Source organism: Ambystoma mexicanum, chromosome 9 (genome assembly GCF_040938575.1).
Source record: "Ambystoma mexicanum isolate Mex_15411 chromosome 9, UKY_AmexF1_1, whole genome shotgun sequence".
Lineage (NCBI taxonomy): Eukaryota > Metazoa > Chordata > Amphibia > Caudata > Ambystomatidae > Ambystoma > Ambystoma mexicanum.
The window spans coordinates 284,730,070-284,750,913 of record NC_090931.1 but is presented as its reverse complement, the minus strand read 5'-3'; the positions used below and the strand labels follow the sequence as shown (position 1 = coordinate 284,750,913).

The 20,844-nt window shown below is 50.5% G+C and overlaps 1 protein-coding gene across 6 annotated transcripts in view; it reads left to right on the top strand.

The window, feature by feature from the left end:
- Positions 1-20,844, top strand: part of CUEDC1 (CUE domain containing 1) — a 1,053,353-nt gene that overhangs the window by 901,892 nt on the left and 130,617 nt on the right. For all 6 annotated transcript variants that reach the window (XM_069614650.1, XM_069614646.1, XM_069614649.1 and 3 more), the window contains one exon: positions 1,652-1,735. In XM_069614650.1, the coding sequence (XP_069470751.1) occupies positions 1,652-1,735 (84 nt within the window). The remainder of the gene's footprint in view (positions 1-1,651; positions 1,736-20,844) is intronic.

Below are 20,844 nucleotides of genomic sequence, written 5' to 3'. Positions count from 1 at the left end.
CATGTAGGCTTGAGCAGGACAAGAACCACCACTCACCATAAATGTTTTGATAGGTATGTATGAACGAGGGCTGGAGGATGGAGAGATGTTATAGACCACTCTTGCTTTGCTCTCATTGCGAAATCCACTGTTGGTAAAAATGGCAATTGTGATTGTTGATGTATGCCCATATTATCAACCCTATAATATGAAATCATAAGTGACGATTTCGGTAACGTTTTTATGTAACGAATTTCATAACGCTTTAAATTGGGGTCATTGTATATCCTACAAGCATGGGTCTGGTGTCATTCCGTTTCACATTTAGCCCACTTTAATGGCATGCTGTCCAAACTGCAATTCCTAAGGCGTTTGAAATCCATTCACTGGAGTTCATTCACTGATGAAGTTGGGTATAAGTGACGATTTTGTGTTACGTTTCATGAGTCTGGTGGCATGCCGTTCCACATGCATCCAACTTTGATATACTGTCAAAATCTACAATTCCTAAGGCGTTCGAAGTTTCTTAACTGAAATTAACTGATGAAGTTGTGTGATGAACTTGTGTAAGCGATGGTACCATAACGCTTTGAATTGTGGTCGTTGTATGCCCTACAGATATGGGCCTGCTGTCATTCCATCCCACTTTTCTCCAACTTTCCTTATATGCTGTCCAAATTTCGAATTCCCCAAAGGGGTGGGTGTAAAAGAAGCGAGCCCTTGGTGGAGTATCCCTGCAAGCAACAAAGCCGCTGAGTTCAACGTGCAGTAGTTGCCAGAGCCCCCCAAGTATTCTATATGGTGCATTGTGTTACCGTCTGTCACCGATCATGTCCTGTATGCAGCATGTATGTGCATAGTTGTGGAGGACTAGTTAAGTGCACATGTAGCAACAGGCAAACAGTTAAAGCACTTGTACAATGTAATTTGTTCTTGCAGTACAGAAAAATCCACCGAATCGTCATTAATGTCCGAAAGGTTTTGAAATGGTTTGGTACAGTTCATATGGCGGAACATTCCAAATGAATGGCTCTTCAGTGAGGAAGGGTCTTCATGTATATGCAATTAATTTCATGCTAAACAGTACACTTTGGTCTAGAAAAAATTTGGATTACTTATTTAATGTTTATTTGCCTGTCGCTTATGACTCCTTTCTATAGCCTTGAAGCGCTGAGGTTGGACAAAAGATGGGATAAGGCAACAGGAAAGTGGGGTGAAAGGCTAAAGCGAGAGAACGAGCATGAACTATAACATTTGCATCAATTTGCAAGCATTTTGAGTCATGATCATGTTAGTTCATGAATACTGTATGCAAGACACGCAAGTCAGTCTTTAAACCTGGTTGATATAGTCTTTTTTTTCTTTCTTTTTTTATATACTGCTGGCGAGTGATCTTGTCGGCATGTTTGGAATGAGATCCTCATGGTTGCAAATGTAGTGTGTTAAGGTGATAAATGGTACAGCCGTACTTTGAAATGATGAAATGGGCAACCTGCTTCCTTCTGGATGTTTTGGTCTATTGCTCGAATTAGCCTTACCCAGCTTAGTCAATGGTAAGAGATCATGTGAGTTGTTGGCCAACACGTTTGGAGGAAAGGAGGTTACCCACCAAATATCATCAGATAACTTAAACTTTCCCAGGATGTTAATAAAAGGGGTGTTTCTTTTTCAGATCGGTTGAAGTTTGAATCTAAAAAATGCAAATCTGCAAGCTTTGCCATCAGCAATGACTTCAGTTTCCATCCTACAGTCTCAGGTACTATGTGAAATCAGCATGACGTAACAGGAAAGGTGTGCCAAAGATCTCAACTTGGTTTTGTTGCCTTTTTTGTACTTGTATGCTGCATTTTGCTATTGCTCTTAATTTTAGTTATTCAGTTTGCTACTGCTCTTGGCATGTACAAATTACATACTACTTTCTGTTGTCCTTGAAAGGGTCTTGTTTTGCTCAATGTGTAAATCCCTGGATCTGGAGAGGCTTCAGAATGAATTTAAATCTCACAGGTGTGCACAGACTAGAATTATTCTCACTCTCACTTCAGACTTCTTTATTTATATGATTTATACAAATTCGTAAAATATAAAATATCGCCCCTTGAAATGTTATGACTGTTATCATGAAACAATTATAGATAAAAGGCAAACTAATGAAACCCCTTGGACTTATCTACAGCATCTCAATACATGGTAGACGTGTTTACGTGCTACATGTTACAAAAGCATGATGCCTCGAAACAAGGTGTGGCTGGCGGTGGGCAGAGTTGGTTCCCTTAAAGCCTGGGTTTCCACGCTTTCTTAAATTTCTTTTTGGTGATTTTATGACCTTGCGAATCAGTTTTCCACATTGTGAGTGTACTGTATTAATATGGACATTAGGATCTCCTATATAGGGCTTTGCGTACATTGCAGGTGCTTTGAATTGAGGTCTTTTTGCAATAGAGCTGGTAGAGAACTGAATTGGTAAAAGAAGATGGAGCCACCTTCTAAAGCAAAGGTGTAGGGGTAGACATCATGGGACATTAAGACCGTTGGAGCTCTCTAAGGTGGGCCTCCATTATATTACCCATCTTATTAAGAATTCAGAGATACCTGGAAAGAATGTGGAAACAGTGTATTCATTAAAAAAAAAAGTTGGGGAGCCACCAGGGGGCGCCGATATGTTCTAACACATATCCGTCTGTCTCCTCCTCAGGGCACGAATTAAGGGACCTGAGCCCCCCCAAACCCCTCAGGCGTGAAGAACAGACCCCCACTGCAGCCTTCTGATAGTGCGGTGCACCGAATAAACCCAACTCCGGTCTTCTGACACAGAGTATATCCAGAGTTACGAGTGGAGACAGGAGGGAGAGTGTCACTCCAGCGGCCTCATAGCCCCACGGAAATCAACCAGGGGGTGTGGAGCGAGAGAGGCTTGAGGCCTGGTTCGATCGAGCGCTGAGGTGCACTGCGGTGGCCCCCAGACCCCGTCTGAGCCAGCTCCTTTCCCTCGCGAGCTGCAGAAGAGGCAACGAGGGAGGCTGGGCGCCTGGGGACCGCAGGCGCGAGCCCAGCACCCCACGCTCTTATCTCTGACAGTGACGCGGTGCAGTGCCGGGGGAGCTGAGGGGAGGCAGCGGCCCATGAATACCTGAGATGCTGGCCTGAGACTGACCATTCCCCCTCCCGAGAGTGCATCTCACGTTCTGGGGCCGGAGACGCCCAACTCCACGAAGCAGCACCGGCGGGAGTTCATCTGCGCTCTTTCTCCTTCGAGAGCTGCGGCCCCCAACTGGAATCCTGCACAACATTCACCCGCCTGGGGGTTCCCTACCCTGCCAGCCTGCCATCTTACCATCTATTTTTCATCGGCACCTTCATTCCGGCCCCTTGCCAGGCCTGTGAGGGAGAGCCCCTGAGCAAGCAAGTCCTCACCTGCTGGGAGAGAGAGCAGCTGTCACGGGTGGCAGTGAGGCCTCTCCTCACGGCCCGGGGACCCCCTTGGAGCTGCCCAGCCTTCACACCTCTCACAGCGGGGAGGCTTGTTGATTCATGTTCAGCACCGCCCGCCCACAAATCTGGTTGGAGTCCCGATAGTGCAGATCCTTTGTGCTCCTGCGGTTATCCCCAGCCAAAGGGCAAGGGCCACAGCGCAATGTCCACGGGGGCCTAGAGGGGGGGTGTGGCCCCCTCCCCACATCGGCCTCATAACTTGTTCAGCAAGGAGTTTGAAGAGCATAGACACAGTCTGCTGTTTAAGGCGAACTCCTGGCTGGGTTGCAAGTAACTGCTCGCCCCGCACACCCAGTGGACCTTCCAGCTTCTTGTCTTCCGCTCAGTGGAAAGAGCTTCTGGCCCCAGTGGGTCTCTCAATTCACATCCGGACTTCCCCCTCAGGCCTATAGATGGTTGTTGGCTGTGTATACTTAGGTTTTGCCTTCTGTGCCTGGTGTGGACTTGGTTGCACGAGAAAACTGCGGAGTGCTAGCATCTGAGAAGTGTTTAGCACTCCCCTCAGCGTTGCGCCCCCCATCTTAGTGGGAACTTTCTTTGGGCGCTAACTTGTTATTCCAGTATTCACAGCACAGGGGAGAGCTTCAAGAGAGATACCTATGCCAGCCGTTAAGGTCCCAGACTTTCTTGAGTCTGCCATCTGGATATTGCAGCTCTGAACTGGGGCAGCTGGGGATCCTCCTGTTGACACGCAGCAAGCGCCCAGAATCTCAACTCTTAGAGGAGAGTCCTGTGCCCGCTGATGTTCCTCCTTATTGGGCAGGTGCGAGAACCTGAGTGAACTGTACATTGCTCTTACGGGGGGTGACCGCCATCTCCAACTGCCTCAACTAAATTCTGCTGAATCCAACGGTCCAATTGTTCATCTGAGCTGTCCGCCTGGTAGCTCCCCTCGGGGCTCTGACTCGGGGTCCTTTTGGTGTCAGCTGAAATCAAGAGGTAAAGGAGAGTAAGTGAAACAAATTGTTGCTACTAGTGCAGAAGTCCTGAGAACCCGGAGCGTATTGGCATCTTCTGGCCCCGCTTACGCCGAGGTGACCTCTCTTCCAGCGGACACCTTGTCCGGACGTCCCTTAATCCCTCCACAGGCCCCGGGGGGGTGTCTTAAACACCCCCCCCTTTTGGTGTCTGACTATACCCCCCCCCACGATGGACTGGGTGGAGTCCCTGCAGAGATTTCAGCACGCCTCTGTAGAGGCGAGGGAAGGGTGTATCATGCCTGCCACTGACAAGCCCGAAGCTTTGGACGCCCAATCAATGAGCAGGGGTATGGCGGCCCTGTTGGAGGAGATTTGCGGATTCAGGGCGGACATTAGCGAGAGGCTGGACTCATTAGACAAAAAAGTGGACTCTGTGGATGACCGAGTTCAAGCCCTGGAAGCTAATCAAAGCTCTGTAGACATCCTCGAAACCCAATTCGATATGCGTCTTTCAGAACTGGAGCGGAGAGGGGAGAAAGTTTGCCTCAAACTCGATGACTTGGAAAACCGAGAGCGGCGCTGCAATCTGAGATTCCTAGGCGTTCCTGATCAAGAGTGGGAAACACAAGCAGATGTCGCAAGAATTGTGAATGCGGTTGTAAGAAAACTGTTTGAGGGGAACACAAATGAGCCAACGATTGATGGAGCCCACAGAGCCGGAGCTCCCGCCAGAGGTCCCCGATCAATCCTTGTGAAATTTCACTATTACTCTGAAAAAGCCAAAATTCTGGAGCTCGCGCGGAAGAAGGGCTTCATAGACTGGGAAGAATCTAAGGTCACGATCTACCAGGATATTTCCGCCCTAACTCTAGCGCGCCAGTGGCTATGCAGTCCGTTGACGAAGTGACTCCCGTCCAAAGGAGTGAGATATAGATGGGGTCATCCATTTTCACTCTCATTTGAGGTCGAGGGGTACAAATACTCGTTTCAGAGGATGACCTACAGAGAGTAACTCAGGAGCTGCTGGGAGATCCCCGACCCCTCCACCCCCCGAGAGACGGCGGAGAGAGCAGGAGTAAGGAGGTGGTGGAGCCCCGTAATACGGAACATTTTGCAGGAAGGCGCCGTGTCCGTGGCCACAGAAAATTCAGAAGAGTAGCTCCTTCCTCCCCGGAGAAGCCCGTCACTTAACTTGATCCAGTGTGTGTATTGCTCTGCAGGGTTTGGAAGCGGAGCTTAGGCCTGGATGTTTCCCCTGGGCCACTTGGGGGGGCTGGGGGTACCGCTGTTTAATGGTCTCCATTATGGGGGTGCTGCTTATACATTCAAATGTGTTTCCTGGAAGGGAAGGGGGCAGAGTTGAAGGACGCAGTTTTCTGTTTGGGTTGTTGGGGGGGGGGGGGGGGGGGCGGAGGGGGATGTCAGAATGTCGGGTTTCTTTTGTTTGCCGCCCTGGTGGAGGCAGCCTTTGGTGGCCTGGTCGTGCGGCAGGTTCAATGTCGCAGGTAACCCAGGCGCTCGGGAAGGGGGTCGGAGGGGTGATAAAGGGGTTCCTACTTTTTGATAGCGGTTATGTTTGCTGCAACCACTTGGAGTCTGTTTGCCGTGGCGTGATGTTTAATGGGGAGCCGGAGGAGAATCAGTCAGGGGGAGTGCTTTGGAGGAGTTTGTCCTCCCAGTGGCTCAGAGCTTACACATTGATACCCAGATGGCTGAATTAAGTCATTCGCTGACCGTGGGCTCTCTGGATGTGTGGGGTCTCAATTCTCCCTATAGGAGGTCCTTAGTAGTGAAGGAATTCAATAGGTTGAAGCTCGACTTACTGTTTCTTCAAGAAACCCACTGGGTAAGGGGCGGTGAGCCGACCCTGAAAGCGAAGTCGATACAAAAGATTGTTCATGCTTCGTACCAAGCTAAGAAAAGAGGGGTGGCGATAGTGGTCTCCTGAATGCACACTTTGCCCCGAAAGCCCAATGCAGGGATCCGGAGGGTCATTTCATAATGCTCAAGGGAGAAATTAGGGGCACCAAGGTGACTCTGGTTGCTATCTATGCTTCTAACGAGGCCCAGGATCGCTTTTGGTTAGAGGTGAAATCTAAAATCGTGACCTTTAATGAGGGCGCGCTTGTGGTGGGAGGGGATTTTAATATGGTCTTTGACCCTGATCGCGACAGAAAAGCCGATCAGCCCTTTATGGACTTGTTATCGCCAAGGCGATTGGCAGCCGTCTTCCAGAGCATTAACGACGAATTAGGGCTTAGGGATGCCCATGCGGCACGAGAGGGCCAAGAACCTTTATTCACCTTTCTCTCTGGAGCCCATACTTTTGACTACATCTTAATGGACAGTTCGCTCCAAGAGCAGATCTCTGAAGTGAGGGTGGAAGCGACTGTGTGGTCTGACCACGACCTAGTTAAGGTCCCAATTGGGGATCCCCCTGAGAGCCCCTGGCACCGGGAGGTGGACTTGTAATGATCTCCTTTTGAAGGATAAGGAGCTTTCCCAGTCCCTCCTTGCCACCATTAAGGAGTACTTTGCAATCAACGATGATGGGCAAGTGGGGGTGGCGGGGGTCTGGGAGGCTTTTAAGGCTACAATCAGGGGTGTCCTAATAGGGATGGGAACAGCGAGGAAGCGGGAGAGGGGTAGAGAGGAGAGGCATCTTAGGGATATGATTGAGGCGATCCAACCAGGGGGCAAACTTAAGTCCCAGATGTTTCTGGGCAAGTGGGCCGAGCTCCAACAACTAAAGGCGAAACTCGCTGCTTTATTAGTGGAGCAAACTGAGAGGAAACTATCCTTTCTTAAGCAAAGGTACATGGAGAAGGGGGAGAAAGCTGATACAATTCTAGCGTGGAGGCTACAAGAACTCCGAAATAGTAGAAGGATGGACTCGCTAGTCCTGCCGGGCGGGGGGAGATGTAGCGATGACCCTGGGATAGCGGAGCAATTCCGATTATATTATGAGTGCCTGTATAGAACAGAATACAGCGGGGATGGAGCGGACATAGAGCGCTTCCTTCATTCTGTGCCAATCTCTTGCCTCTCCCGCAAGAAATCAGCTCTCTTGGATAGACCCTTTACTCCTCAGGAAGTGATTGATACTATCAGTTCTATGAATGTAGGCACGACCCTGGGGATGACCGATTCTCGGTCCTCTTTTATAAATCCTTTCGCTCTACCCTTGCCCCATTCTTGTCTAAGCTCTTCAATGCAATCTTTGACAATGGTTGTCTCCCGCAATCTGTTATCTGCCCGTATTGTAGTGATCCCAAAGGGAGGCAAAGACTCGAAAAATTGTCAGTCCTATCACCCTATCACCCTATCTCCCTACTCAACACGGACGTGAAGCTTTTGGCCAAGCTGCTGGCTCATAGACTGGCCCCTAATCTCCCTTTGCTGGTGCATGGCAATCAGGTGAGGTTCATCCTGGGGAGGCGGGGGAAGACATTAGGAAATTGTTAGATCTGATGCACGAAGTAGCTATCACAAATGAGGAGGCTTACCTCCTGTCGTTGGACTCGGAAAAGGCCTTTGACCATTTTGAGTGGGTTTACATGATTAAGGTCCTGCAGAAGATGGGCCTAGGGGTTAGATTTTGTAGGTGGATAGCGGCCCTGTAAAATGGCCCAACAGCCAGAGTGGCTGTGAATGGGATGGTTTCAGCTTCGTTCTCGCTCTCCAGGGGGACCCAGCAGGGCTGCCCGATTTTTGCCCCTTCTATACGCCCTTGCGATGGAGCCCCTGGCCATAGCTATAAGACATCATCAAGGGATTACGGGTGTCCGATGTGGGGGTCTCGGCTTAAAGTTTCACTTTTTGCGGACAATGTCCTGGTGTATGTTACTAACCTTCAGAGCTCTCTCCCAAACCTGCTAGATCTAATCCATTCTTTTGGTGCCTTTTCTGGGCTGAAAATCAACTTAGCAAAATCCTGTTTGATGCCAATGGGAAGTCCCGACCCCGAGGTTGAGGGGAAGGAGTCATTGGGAGGTATTAGAATTGAGTGCAAGGCTACTTCCTACCTGGGAGTGCTCCTCCCGAGAGACTTGCCCCGCCTCTTTGAAGAGAACTACCCCCCATCCTGGACAAGATAAAGGATGACTTGCATTGGTGGGGTCCCTTGACTCTCTTGGTTTGGGCGTATGGAGTCAATCAAGATGAATATTCTACCTCGGCTTCTCGATCTCTTTTCCGCCCTCCAAGTTGCAATTCCAAGCTCATACTTCAGTTCCCTTCATGCATTGGTCCAGCGTTTTATTTGGAATGGCAAAAAACCAAGGGTGAAACATGCCACTTTAACGCTCCCGAGGTCCTACGGGGGGTTTGGTTTATCTGACTTCCGGCTCTACCACAAGGCTGCGCAATTAAGAGTAATGTAAGAGCACTCAAGAGATGACCATGAGAACTTACTAGTCCTATGTTGAAGACCTCCACGCCCACCCCAGAAAAGTGTGGGGCCTCCTATGGGCCCCGAATAGGATCTTCCCAAGCAATATCAGGCATCATCCCACCCTGTCTGTTTTGTGGGCGTTATGGAGGGACGACAGGGAGAACTCTTCTCTCTCTTCTTGGCCCTCCCCCTTATCTTCCCTGTGGGGCCCCCCTATTGATTTAGGCAAAAGGGGTTTTCGAGGAACGCAGGGGTGGGCAGATGCTGGCCTAGAGCGATCAGCTCAACTTTTTTCGTCAGGGTGCATTCATCGATTATGACAGCTTGGCAGAAGCCATGGGGGATGCACCGATGTCTATCTTTGATTATCTTCGAGTGAAGGGGATCCTGACCGATACCCAATGGGTGGAAGATCTGGTCCGCCCCCTTCCGCCACTTGAGAGAATCATCGTGGAGTCTGCATCGAGGAAGGGTCCTTGTCTAAATTTTATAAGTCTTTAATCACAGCAAATGTGGAGGGTAGGCAGGGTTTTAAGAAGCAGTGGGAGGCAAGGGTGGGGAAGGAGGTGAAGGAACCTACTTGGGTTACTATTTTTAAATACCTTTTCTCGGGTTCCCTATTCACTGCAGCTATGGAGCACAACTTTAAGATTCTTCATGCTTGGCACCTCACACCAGAGAGGCTTTAGAAAATGTACCCATGGGGTCCCCACTTTGTTCGCGGTAATGTGGCCAACGTGGCTCATGGTACCATCTTTGGTGGGGAGTGACCTCCTATACAGACCTTTTGGTCAAACCTGCAGAGCTCGATTAAAGAGATCTCAGGTGCTTCCCTATATGTGCGCCCCCTGGAAATTCTACTTGGTATTCCGGCTCCGGAGGACGACTCAGCTTCCTTGCCGAGAGTGGTACAAGCTATGTTACGGGCAGGGAGGATGGCCCTTGCCCAGAAGTGGAAAAGCACCTTGGTGCCCTCGAAGACAGACTGGTTGGCCAAGCTCTGGGCGATATTTACTCATGAGAAACTTACAGCTCTGACTCATGACACCATGGAGTCCTTTCTCCTAGACTGGACTGTAGTTTTGTTTCATGAGGATTGTGAATCTGAGACTCTGAGATTTGCAGATATGGAGTGGTCTGTGCTTTGTGTATGCCTTTTAACAAATGCTTCCTCTTTTGTGGCTCTGGGTCGAGCCCAATAAGTCAGCGTTTTCAGCTTGTTTGGTCCCTGATTGATTTGATACTGATTCTCCATTACCCATATGGGTTCGGTTGTATATGAGCGCGGGGCGGGAGAGGGTGGAGGGAGGTCGGGTGGGGGGGGGGGGGGTTATTGGCTGTCCCTTGTGGACTTCTTCTGTGATTTATTGTCATGCATCTTTTGTTCGAAAATGTTCAATAAAATTAAAGTGAAAAAAAAAAGTTTAAAACGTGAATTCCCCTTTATATTTTTCTGGTGATGAGACAAATCCAATCAGTCCAAATGCCTCCACCAACATAGCCCAAGTTATCATGTTGGTACTATGCCAATGTTGATCCACACCAATTGAAAATTGCAAAGAACAGTGGAAAACGTGTCCGATGTTGGTCTCGCTAAACACTGTCAACAAGCCCTACAAATACATCCGAGCTTGCTTACATCAACCCTGTTGTTGGTCTTGAAACCTGCTACCCGTGGCTTTAACTCAGTATTTTTTCCTTATGTTATTCCACTGTAGAATGATTTTCTGACCCAAAGTCATTACTATTTCTTCAGTCTTTAATCTGTTTTGCAGATAGTCTGTATCGAGCATAAGATATAGAGGCGAGACATCATCCCCTATGATGCCCATTTCTAAACTTTAGGGAGGGAAGCATTTTCCTGTTTGACTGCCGATTACTGGGTAGGGGCCAATGATGGGGAGGTGGAAAAAAGCACATTATTGAAGACTAATTTTACAATTTTGCAAGCATTGTCCAGTGCAAGAGGGAAATGTAATTTTAATTCTTAACGGTCAGACCACTTTAGTAAAGAGGACCTTGTGTAGTTCACAACTGGCTAGTCCAAGGCTAGCATGTCCATTTATGGGTTAAAATCATTAAGGTGTTGCGGCTTTAACCTAGATGACGAAAGGGGGTGAAAAAATACCAGTGGATCAGGGCAGACTACTGAATACATTGTCTTAGTCAGGAATCCCTGTTTTTGATAAAGTGTGCCTGTGATGTTGACTTAATTAGAACCTAAGCTTCTGTTGTGTACGTGGCTCTGTGCTTTTTGCCTTCGACAGTAGCAACCCCCTCGGTGAGTCCAAAGACTTGACTTCTGTAACTCAGTAGGGATCCTCCACACACCTCAGGGGTGTTCCAAAACTTTTTTGTGTAATTATGATGCATACTCATGACAAGGAATAACAAAGTGCCCCACCCCTTCTGAAAACAAATGCACTACTCCCAAAATGGCTTCTTTTAAACCTTGGAATGAGAACAAAAAACAAACATTTTGTGTGGACATACTTTTTGAAAGAATTCCAAATTTAAAGGGTGTGGGTGCCTTGTCGATGTGTTGCTGTAAAGACTGTTCGGTGGTTGAAATATTTAACTTCTCTGCTTTATCAATTCACCTATGTCTAGTTGGATAAATGAAGAGGGCTGGCTCAGTAACCCTCAAATGGTTTTCGTCTGATCCTACTTTAGTCTACGATCTGTAACTTCAGTCCAACGCACTACCTAGTGGTGAGATGGTTTATCACGGTGTGACGAATTCCAGGGTATAGTCACTGCTTCCATAGGGGGAGCCCCTTTCCATGAGGCCAGGGAGGTGAGGCCGCTACCTGATAGTCCCCCTGTGGGTGGTACTCAGCAGGTGGATCTCATGGGGAGGGAAAACCCTTTGGGACCAGTCATGACCACATTGGGAGAATGCAGTATTCCCACCCAGCACATGACCCTGGTGCCCCTTTCCAGAAAGACCCCACCTTTCTTTCCCCTCCTCATTTCTGTACACTTACCCTAACTCCCCATCTACTTTGCTAAGGCAACTCAAATAGAGAGTCCTGAGGAGTACTAGTAAGTTACCATCTCAATACTCGCGTAGTACTGAGACGAGGAAGATTGCTAATGAGTTAACATCTCAATATTCACCTAGTACTGAGATGAGGAGGGAATGTGGAGCAATACAGAGTACAGATTGGAACAACTTTCATCAGTCTAGTGGTTCACGAACAGTGATTGGCAGAAGTAAGATAAAAACGAACAAAGGAATTGACAGTTTGTCAAACCCTTCCAGAAGGAACCGCGGGTTGAGGGACGAGCCCATCGTGCAGATGGGCACTGACCAGGATGCCATGCAGAAGGAGTGTCTGGGGCTGGTCCAAGAAGGGAGGACCGTATAACCCAGAAGCGGACCAAGACTCCAGGTGATCCAGAGGCCGAGAGATCGCGAAAGCACACCAGCACGCCATCCCTGAGCAGAAGAAACATGCAGAGCCACTGCAGGGGAATGAAAGCTCCGGAAAGTTACCAGAGTTCTGCAAGTGAGCCCAGCTGCCTCGAGGGAGCCAGCAGTCGCAGAAGCTAGAACACAAGGTACGCGGCAAGCCACAAGGGCTCAGACATTTCAAGGAAGTTGTTGCAAAAGCCGGGAAAGGTGCGTCTGGGATTCGCACCCAAATCATACATGGACTTGTACTAAGGGTTGTCAGGAGAGTGAACCAAATCTACATCTTGGAGAGAGCAATGTAGGCAGCGCTTCGTCAGTGTAGCATTTCGTGAGCGCGAACCAGGTCTGGACCCAAGGGTCAGGGACCTATACAGCTGGGAGAGAGCATCCAAGCAATGCTTCTGCAGCACAGCACTTAGGAAGAGGGAACCAGGTCTGCACTCTAGGTCCAGGATCCATGACCACCTGGAAAGAGTATTCGGGCTGTTCCTCTTCCCCGCAATAGCTGGCGAGAGTAAGCTAACGCTACCAACCAGGGTCTTGGACCCCAAATAACTGATTTGTAAGCCTGGGAAAAGAATGTCATTTCTTTGGCCAGAGAGTGGCTGTAGTTAAAGAATATGATCAAGACAAGTATTGCCTTTTGTCCAGGAGGAGGGAGTCACCCCTCTGGATCAAGAAAACGTCACCTTTGATTTAGTTGGCTTGGTGTGTAAGGGACAGAGTTAGGATTTTGACAGTGGGACTTTTACTTTGGACGTTCTGACACTAGTTATTTCCGTTGAAACAGCGAAACCCCTCTTTAGATCTAGTGCGAGTTAGGGTTTTGTTTTCCTTTTGCACCTTTTGAATAAAAGTTTATAGCCATCACCATGACATCTCCATGTCTGAGTCTTACTTCACCAGCATGGGGTCTGGCATGGATTCACATGCTCATGAATATTCCCCGTCGTCAGGCTGGGAATCCTCGGTAAAGAAATAATCAGTTTGTTTTGTTTCGGAACTGTCTTTCTACTAGTAACCAATCACTGGTCTCTGGGTCATACTGCCCCCAGCCAATGGCTGCCCTCTACCTAAGCCCCTCTTCTGGCAGCCAGCTTCAGATTTTTACCGCACGTTCAAGTGTTGGCTGTCCTCGTGCTATAGCTCAAGAGCTTTTATTGCGTTTTGCGATTTTTCAAAGAGTTTAATCTCATTTGTTCGGTCAATCGAGCCTCAAGCTCCACAGTTTCTACTTCCGATCAACGGGGACCCGTTTCGGAATTTTCTATGCCCCTCAAAGGCGAAGTTTTGGTCGAGTACACTTCTTGGAGGATTCCAGAAGACCTTGAGGCCTACTCCGTGGACATGGCCCAGGACTATGGAAGCTTGACGCCTGGATCCAAGATGTTCAGGAACTGCCCTGGATGCAGATTGCAGAATGTGTAAAAGGAGGACGAGCATTCTAGATGCCTCTACTGCCTTCACGAAGACAAAACGCACGTGGAGAAGGACTGTGCGTTTTGCAAGAACATGTCAGAGCGGACCATGAGAGATGGGCGGGTCCGCCTCACCAACTGGCTGGAAGGGAAGAGCCCAGCAGTAGGTGAGAAGAAGTGGTCAGAGCGGCCTTCTAAATCCTTTGAGGGCGCTCCGGCGACAGGGGCCCAACAGAAGGCTAAGCACCGCGAGCACCGAACGGTCAGGAGGGAATCCTCTTTTCAGTCCATCGATAAGACCCCCGTGAAGACCCCGGTGGAAAAAGGGGGGGGGGGCAGTGGCCGTTACGGACACGGATACAGCCTCTGAGGAGGAGCTGGTTGAAGTCGTGAAGGGCCTCAACAAGAGGTTTGAGGAGGTCCGGTTCCACGGGAGGAATCCCGGGGAGGCAAAGAGAGCGACGGTGGCGCCAACGAGGCTCCCGTGGAGGAGCAACCATCGCGCCCGTCGCAGCCAGTGCCCGAGCCTCAGGACAACTCGGTGGCCATTTTGATGGCCATCCACACCTTATGCACGGAGATAAGGACGAGGTTGCCTCTTCCCCCAACGGACAACCCAGCAGAACCGGGCCTGTCAGGAAGCCCTCCAAACAAGCGTAGGAGAGTTCACCCCCCCCCCCGCCCTTCCAGCCCGCTCAGCCTTCATCTCCTTCCCCTGATCTTAGGGAGGACACGGGACCAGATACGGCCACGACGGGGACGGATGACGACAGTGGTGACGACGGGATGGGCCTTCCATCACCACCCCCTCGGGCCTACCCGCCCGACGAAATTGGCTCCTTCCACGCCATGATTTCCAGGGCATCCGAGCTTTTCCAGCTCTGCCCCGAAGAACAGAAGAAGGAAGGCTTCCTCGATCAACGGCGCGAGGCCAAGAGGAAGATGGTCCTCACAATGCCGTTGCTTGACGACATCTGGGACGAGGGACTTGCTCTCCTGAAGAACCCGTCCATGACGCCTGCCAAGAGGGATCGGTACGAGAAGAAGTACCGGGTCCCCGATTCCGCCCCTTTGTGCCTTAGGGCACAGCCGACCCCGGATTCGGTCATCTCGGCGGCGGCCAAGAAGAAAGCGGCGGGGGCGACTGCTTCAACTTCAACCTCCCCACCTGACGGTGAGGGAAAGAGACTGGACGCCATGGGACAACAAGTCATCTCGTCTGCGGTGACGACAATTAAGGCGGCCAACACCCTAGCGATTGTGGCCCGCTACGACAGGGAGTTGTGGTACAAGATCGCTCCCCTGCTGGACTTCCTACTGAGCGACAAGAGGGCGGAGGCCCTGGGGATCCTACAGGAAGGTGAGGTGGTGTCGGCCACGCCATAACAGTGGCCACGGACACCGGGTTCCGCCAGTTGGGCAACAGTGTTTGCGTTTGACGGCGGGGATGGCTCAAGGCAACAGATTTCCGCCAGGACGTGCAAACCAGAGTTCTGGACATGCCCTTCGACGGGAACAACCTGTTTGGAAAGACAGTAGATGAGTCACTTCAGGCAATCAAGACCGACATGGAGACGGCTCGGGCCTTGGGAGTTTTGCAGCGACGACGGCCGCCCTTTTGGAACTCCGGAGGCAAGCAAGGTGCCTCCAAAGGATTCGGCGGTGGCTCCTCGACGTACCGCCAGGCAGCCCGTTCCTCGTCGCAAGAGGCCTACAGAGGGCGTGGCAAGTCAGGAGGATCTCATCGCGATCGCCAAGGAGGCCAGGGCAGCAAGGTCACCTCCAAGCAGGACAAACGGCCGTAGCGTCTGGCACCCACCTGAGCACCCCGCTGGGAGGCCGGCTGGCGAAGTTCGTCAGCGTGTGGGAGTCCATCTCCACTGACTGTTGGGTGCTGGATGCCCTGGCCCACGGGCACACTCTAGAATTCCCAAAAAAAGTGCCCCCGCATTCCTCCCGTGGCCAAGAAGGAAAATCAAAACCCTCAACTGCTGTTAGAAGTAAGGGCGATGCTCAAGAAGGGAGCCATTGAGCTCGTCCCGAAGAGGCTCCGGGGCTCCTGAGTATACTCAAGATACTTCCTTGTCAGAAAGAAGACAGGTGGTTGGCACCCCATCCTGGACCTGAGTCGGTTAAACAAATACATCAAGGCCCAGAAGTTCCGGATGGTCACCCTCCAGCACGTGCTGGGACAGCTGGAGGAGGGCGACTTCCTATCGTCGCTGGACTTTGAGGATGCTTACTTCCACATCCCCATTCTAAAAGGACACCGAAAGTTTCTCAGATTCGTAGTCCAAGGACGGCACTACCAATTCAAGGCCCTGCCATTCGGATTGAAGTTGGCGCCCATGGTATTTACCAAGTGCCTAGCACCAGTGGCGGCGTGGCTGCACCTGCAGGGGATCCACGTTTACCCCTACCTGGACGATTGGCTCATCCGAGCAAGGACAAGGGAACTCGCCTTCGAGCACACAGCGAAGATCGTCCAACTTCTCACGGATCTGGGATTCTCCATCAACTTCGCCAAATCCCACCTGGTTCAGTCACAGGTCGCACTGTTTCTGGGAGCCAAGCTCGATACAGTGGCACGATTGGCCTCTCCGTCAGAGGAAAGGACAAAGGCCATCCTGGGCAAGGTGCAGCACCTGCTGGCCACGGACGTGGCCAGGGTGAGGTCCATCAAGTCCCTTCTCGGCATGATGTCCTCTTGCATCTACCTGGTGCGCCTATGCAGACTGGGGATGCGTCCTCTACAGGAGTTCCTCGAGGCCCGTTGGATGCAAGTGGTGGGCAGTTTCAAAGACAGGATCCCGCTCAACGAGGCCTTCCGCCAAGCAATTCAATGGTGGGGCACCCGCGTGCATCTTGCGGCGGGCACAGACTTTCAGACACCAGGAGACAGTGACGACGGATGCCTCCCTGGAGTGATGGGGAGCGCACACCGGAGATCTTCACGCGAGAGGCCTTTGGCTCCTGGAGGAAAGGTCACTCCACATCAACATCCTGGAGCTCCGAGCAGTATTCTGGGCTCTCAGGTCGTTTCTCCCGTCCCTCAAGGTCAAGGTGGTGAGGATCTTCACCGACAACACCACCACAATGTTCTACATCCGGAAGCAGGGAGGAACCAGGTCCCCGGTCCTGTCCGAGGCCCAGGATCTCTGGCATTGGGCCGTTGCCCAGGGGATGTTTCTGGTGCCCTTCCACTTAGTAGGGATAAAGAACACCATTGACGACTCACTCAGCAAGGAGCTGCGCTCGTGCCACGAGTGGGAACTGCATCAGGACCAAGTGGATCAACTTTTCCGACGATGGGGCAAACCCCAGATCAACCTGTTCGCGACAGCGGCGAACTCAGTGCCAGAGGTTCGCCAGCAGTTTCCCCAACTGAGGAGCATGTGCGATGCTTTCTCGTTCCCCTGGGACAACCTGTTCCTGTATGCGTCCCCCCCCATTGCCGTTGCTACTGCGACTCGACAACCAACTCAAGAGGCTCCGTGCAGGATGATCCTCGTTGCACCGGCGTGGCTGAGACAAATCTGGTTCCCGGACCTTCTGGACTTGTCAGCGTCCCCCCCCCCCCAGTCAAACTGCTGATGGACGCAGATCTCCTTGCCAGAGAACGAGGCGCTATCCACTAGAGTTTGGAGGGTACGATATCCCAGCGGACTGCAAGGAGGTGCTTGCAAAGGCCAGGGCGTCCTCGACTCTCAAGTGCTATGGACATAAGTGGAAGAGGTTCTCTGTCTGGTGGCGTGCACAGAAGATTAACCCTCTGCGGATTATGGCCCCCCAGGTGCTGCCGTACCTAATGTCGCTGGCCAAGGCGGGGCTAGCCCACGCCTCCATCAAGATACATCTAGCAGCGATCTCCCGCTACACCAGAACTCCAGGACGATCATCTCTGTGGTCCCATCGTCTGGTGAAGGAGTTTATGAAACAATTGTTCCGATCATTCCCGCCGGTGAAGGCTCCAGCCCCGGCGTGAGAGCTCAACGTGGTGCTGAGCCTGCTGATGGGGCCGCCATTCGAACCTCTCCATTCGGCACCGTTGAAGTTCCTCTCGTTTAAGACTGCGTTTCTTGTGGCCATCACCTCCGCACGACGAGTGGAGGAGATCCAGGCCCTCTCCTGTAAACCTCCATACCTGACTTTCCACGAGACGAGGGTGGTGCTGAGGACGCACCCCTCCTTCATGCCCAAAGTGCCGTCAGACTTCCATCTCAACGAGCGCTTGGTGTTACCTGTTTTCTTCCGGTCGGCTTCGTCGCCGGCCGAGAGGACTTTGCACTCGCTGGATGTAGCTAGAGCGCTGAAGTTCTACATGGACCGCACAAAGGGTTTTCGGAAGACATCGCAGCTGTTTGTGAACTTTGGACCTGTGAACCAAGGGAAGGCCCTCTCAAAGGCTTCCATTTCCAGATGGCTCTCCGGCTGCATCATGCACTGTCACCGGTTGGCAAACCGACCGTTGCCCGGCCGTCCGAGAGCCCATTCGACCAGAGCGATCGCTGCCACCACGGCATTCCTATCTGGTCTGCCCCTGCTGGACATCTGCAGGGCTGCTGCGTTGAGGTCGATGCACACCTTCACGAGATTCTACTGTGTCAACAGGGATTCCAGGGAGGAGTCCAGAGTCGGCCAGGCAGTGCCACGCAACCTGTTCGCCTGAAGGTGGGCCTGGTGAGGAGGTAAGAGATACTTAATGTTGAGTGATGAAATGCTTAATGTTGAGCCTTGCCGCCTCCCGTGGTTGTGCATGTGTGTACTGCTATGTATTCTTATATTCATGAGCATGTGAATCCATGCCAGACCCCATGCTGGAGAAGGAACAAGTTACTTACCTGTAACTGTTGTTCTCCAGCATGGGTCTGGCATGGATTCACATGCGAACCCTCCCTCCTACCCCTCTGCGGCTCTTCACTTGGTCCTACTGCCACTTTACGGGCTACCAAATCTGAAGATGGCTGCCAGAGGAGGGGCTTAGGTAGAGGGCAGTCATTGGCTGGGGGCAGTATTACCCAGAGACCAGTGATTGGTTACTAGTAGAAAGACAGTTCAGAAACTAAACTGAAACTGATGTTTTCTTTACCGAGGATTCCCAGCCTGACGACGGGAAATATTCATGAGCATGTGAATCCATGCCAGACGCATGCTGGAGAACAACAGTTACAGGTAAGTAACTTGTTCCTTCTGCACCCTTACAATGGGCAAATGTATAGTCCAAAAAAAAAGCCATATTTCATAAAGTTTGGTCGCTTGATTTTGGAGTTTCAAAGGACTTTTTACTGAAAGATTCAATTACCTGAGTGGTTTTGCTGTTGTGTGTCTAACGGGACAGCCCCTAATTTCACAAATAGGCCTGAAATAATATATAGTTTACCCAAACTATTTTGTGTTCTTACAATTGACAAGTGTCCATTTTGCACACTGCAGGCAATCCTTATGACTCATAAATCTATTTTGTATTATCCTTGAACATTTGATTACTGTCACAAAGTGCACATGGATCAATGAAAGGCCAGAACACCAAAACTCTCAACCGCTCTCTGGTTAGGAATTTCTCAGGGGTTTCAATTGCATCTATCTAGGATGTTGGAAGAGTTGCAAAGATCCTTGCACCCCTTTTCTCTGTTGCTCAGGATGGCGTAATGTATACGTGTCTCTGAGATTGGTGGAAGGCCAAACAAAAGTAAAAGCAAAATGCCCTACAGTTTACCAAGCCAGGATCTGACTGCTTCTTGGTGGCCTAATACTTCAGACCAGACATGTAGAACTAGGCCGACGGAAAACTAATTTAAAGAACGTGAGTGATAATGTGTATGACAATTCCTTTGTGGATTTCAAGGGCCTCGCCCAGTCACCGACAACCTCTGGGTGACGTTTCTCTTAATCTTCCTGCTTTTATGTATGTCTTTAGGTAGCTTGAGTATGGTGGAGAAGGCCTCATCCCAGGGTCTTGGGTTCAAAGCAGTAATCATTTGTTGAATTGATGGTGAACCTCATCCAAGTTGAGCTCCCATCAAGGGCTGGAGCTATGGACTGACAGAAGGGCTATTTATGGTTTTCAATGGCTTTCTACTATGCCTCCCACCACCGGCCTGTCCATGGGTCCTTGTTCTTTGGCATACCGGCCCATGCTTGCTCTCGCACTCTTGTGCGCTCTGTCACTCTCCAACTTCCTGCCATATGCTTGGATTTCTGCAGCCTTCCTCTTCTCTATGCACTGGCTTTAACCTTATCCACATGTTACAGGGTAAGTCTTAGCAAATACTAGAGCAAGATTTAAGAGCTTTGTTTTTCTAGTGTGGACCTCATGATATAAAGTCAAGTAAGCCGTTTATGTCAAGTCTACAATTTAGAGCCTTGTAAATGATCTTTGAGGTCTCCTTCGACACAAATAGATTGATAAGGCGCCTCTTTACCTTGTGTCCTAGATGGCTTCAATTATCCCCAGACAAAATGAGAAGTGTTCATCAGGGTTTATTAGAGATACAAATGGGCTTCTCATGAACTTAGTCTATTATCTACCTTCCCATGGACTCCCTCCACCCTAGCCCAAGCATCCCTACTGCCCCCCCCAACAACTTCCAAGAGAAATCTAAGGCACAGTATTCCCTACTATCTAGGTGTAATCTGATCTGAGGGAGGGACTAAAGGCAGTGGACGACTATCACTCTAAGAGATTTTCTAAATGGATCCTTACTAAGGTTGTTCTTATTGCTTCTGGTGTGGCAAAACATTTCTCTCCCTTTCACACTCACCCTTCTCACATCCTTCCTCACTCTCCTTATCTACCACTTTTCTCCTTTCATACTCCACCCACTCATACTATTACTACCTCCTCTCTGCCAGTGCCCTCCAATCTCACGCTCTCTCAGCTCACTTCCACCTTCATACACACCGCTAACTTCTCTCCCCTCCTCCTACTTGCACTCCCTTCCTCATCTCTCACACACGCACACACCACATTCTGCCAGTAACCCAGTCACCCACGCTATGCTACTCTAGCTGTCCACCACCTGGTCTGTTGGTCCGCCAACTTCTCCCTTGACATCACCCGAACACCTTATAACCCTTTTCTTTCTGGCTGGACATTTACAGCCCAGACCTCTCTGTCTTCTCCAGAGTTCCCATTGGTTGATGTGCCCACCTGTATTCTGAGGCCAATCTAACCCTATCTTTTCTCCAGGTGGTTGGGTTTGTATAATACACATCCTCAAAGGCAGG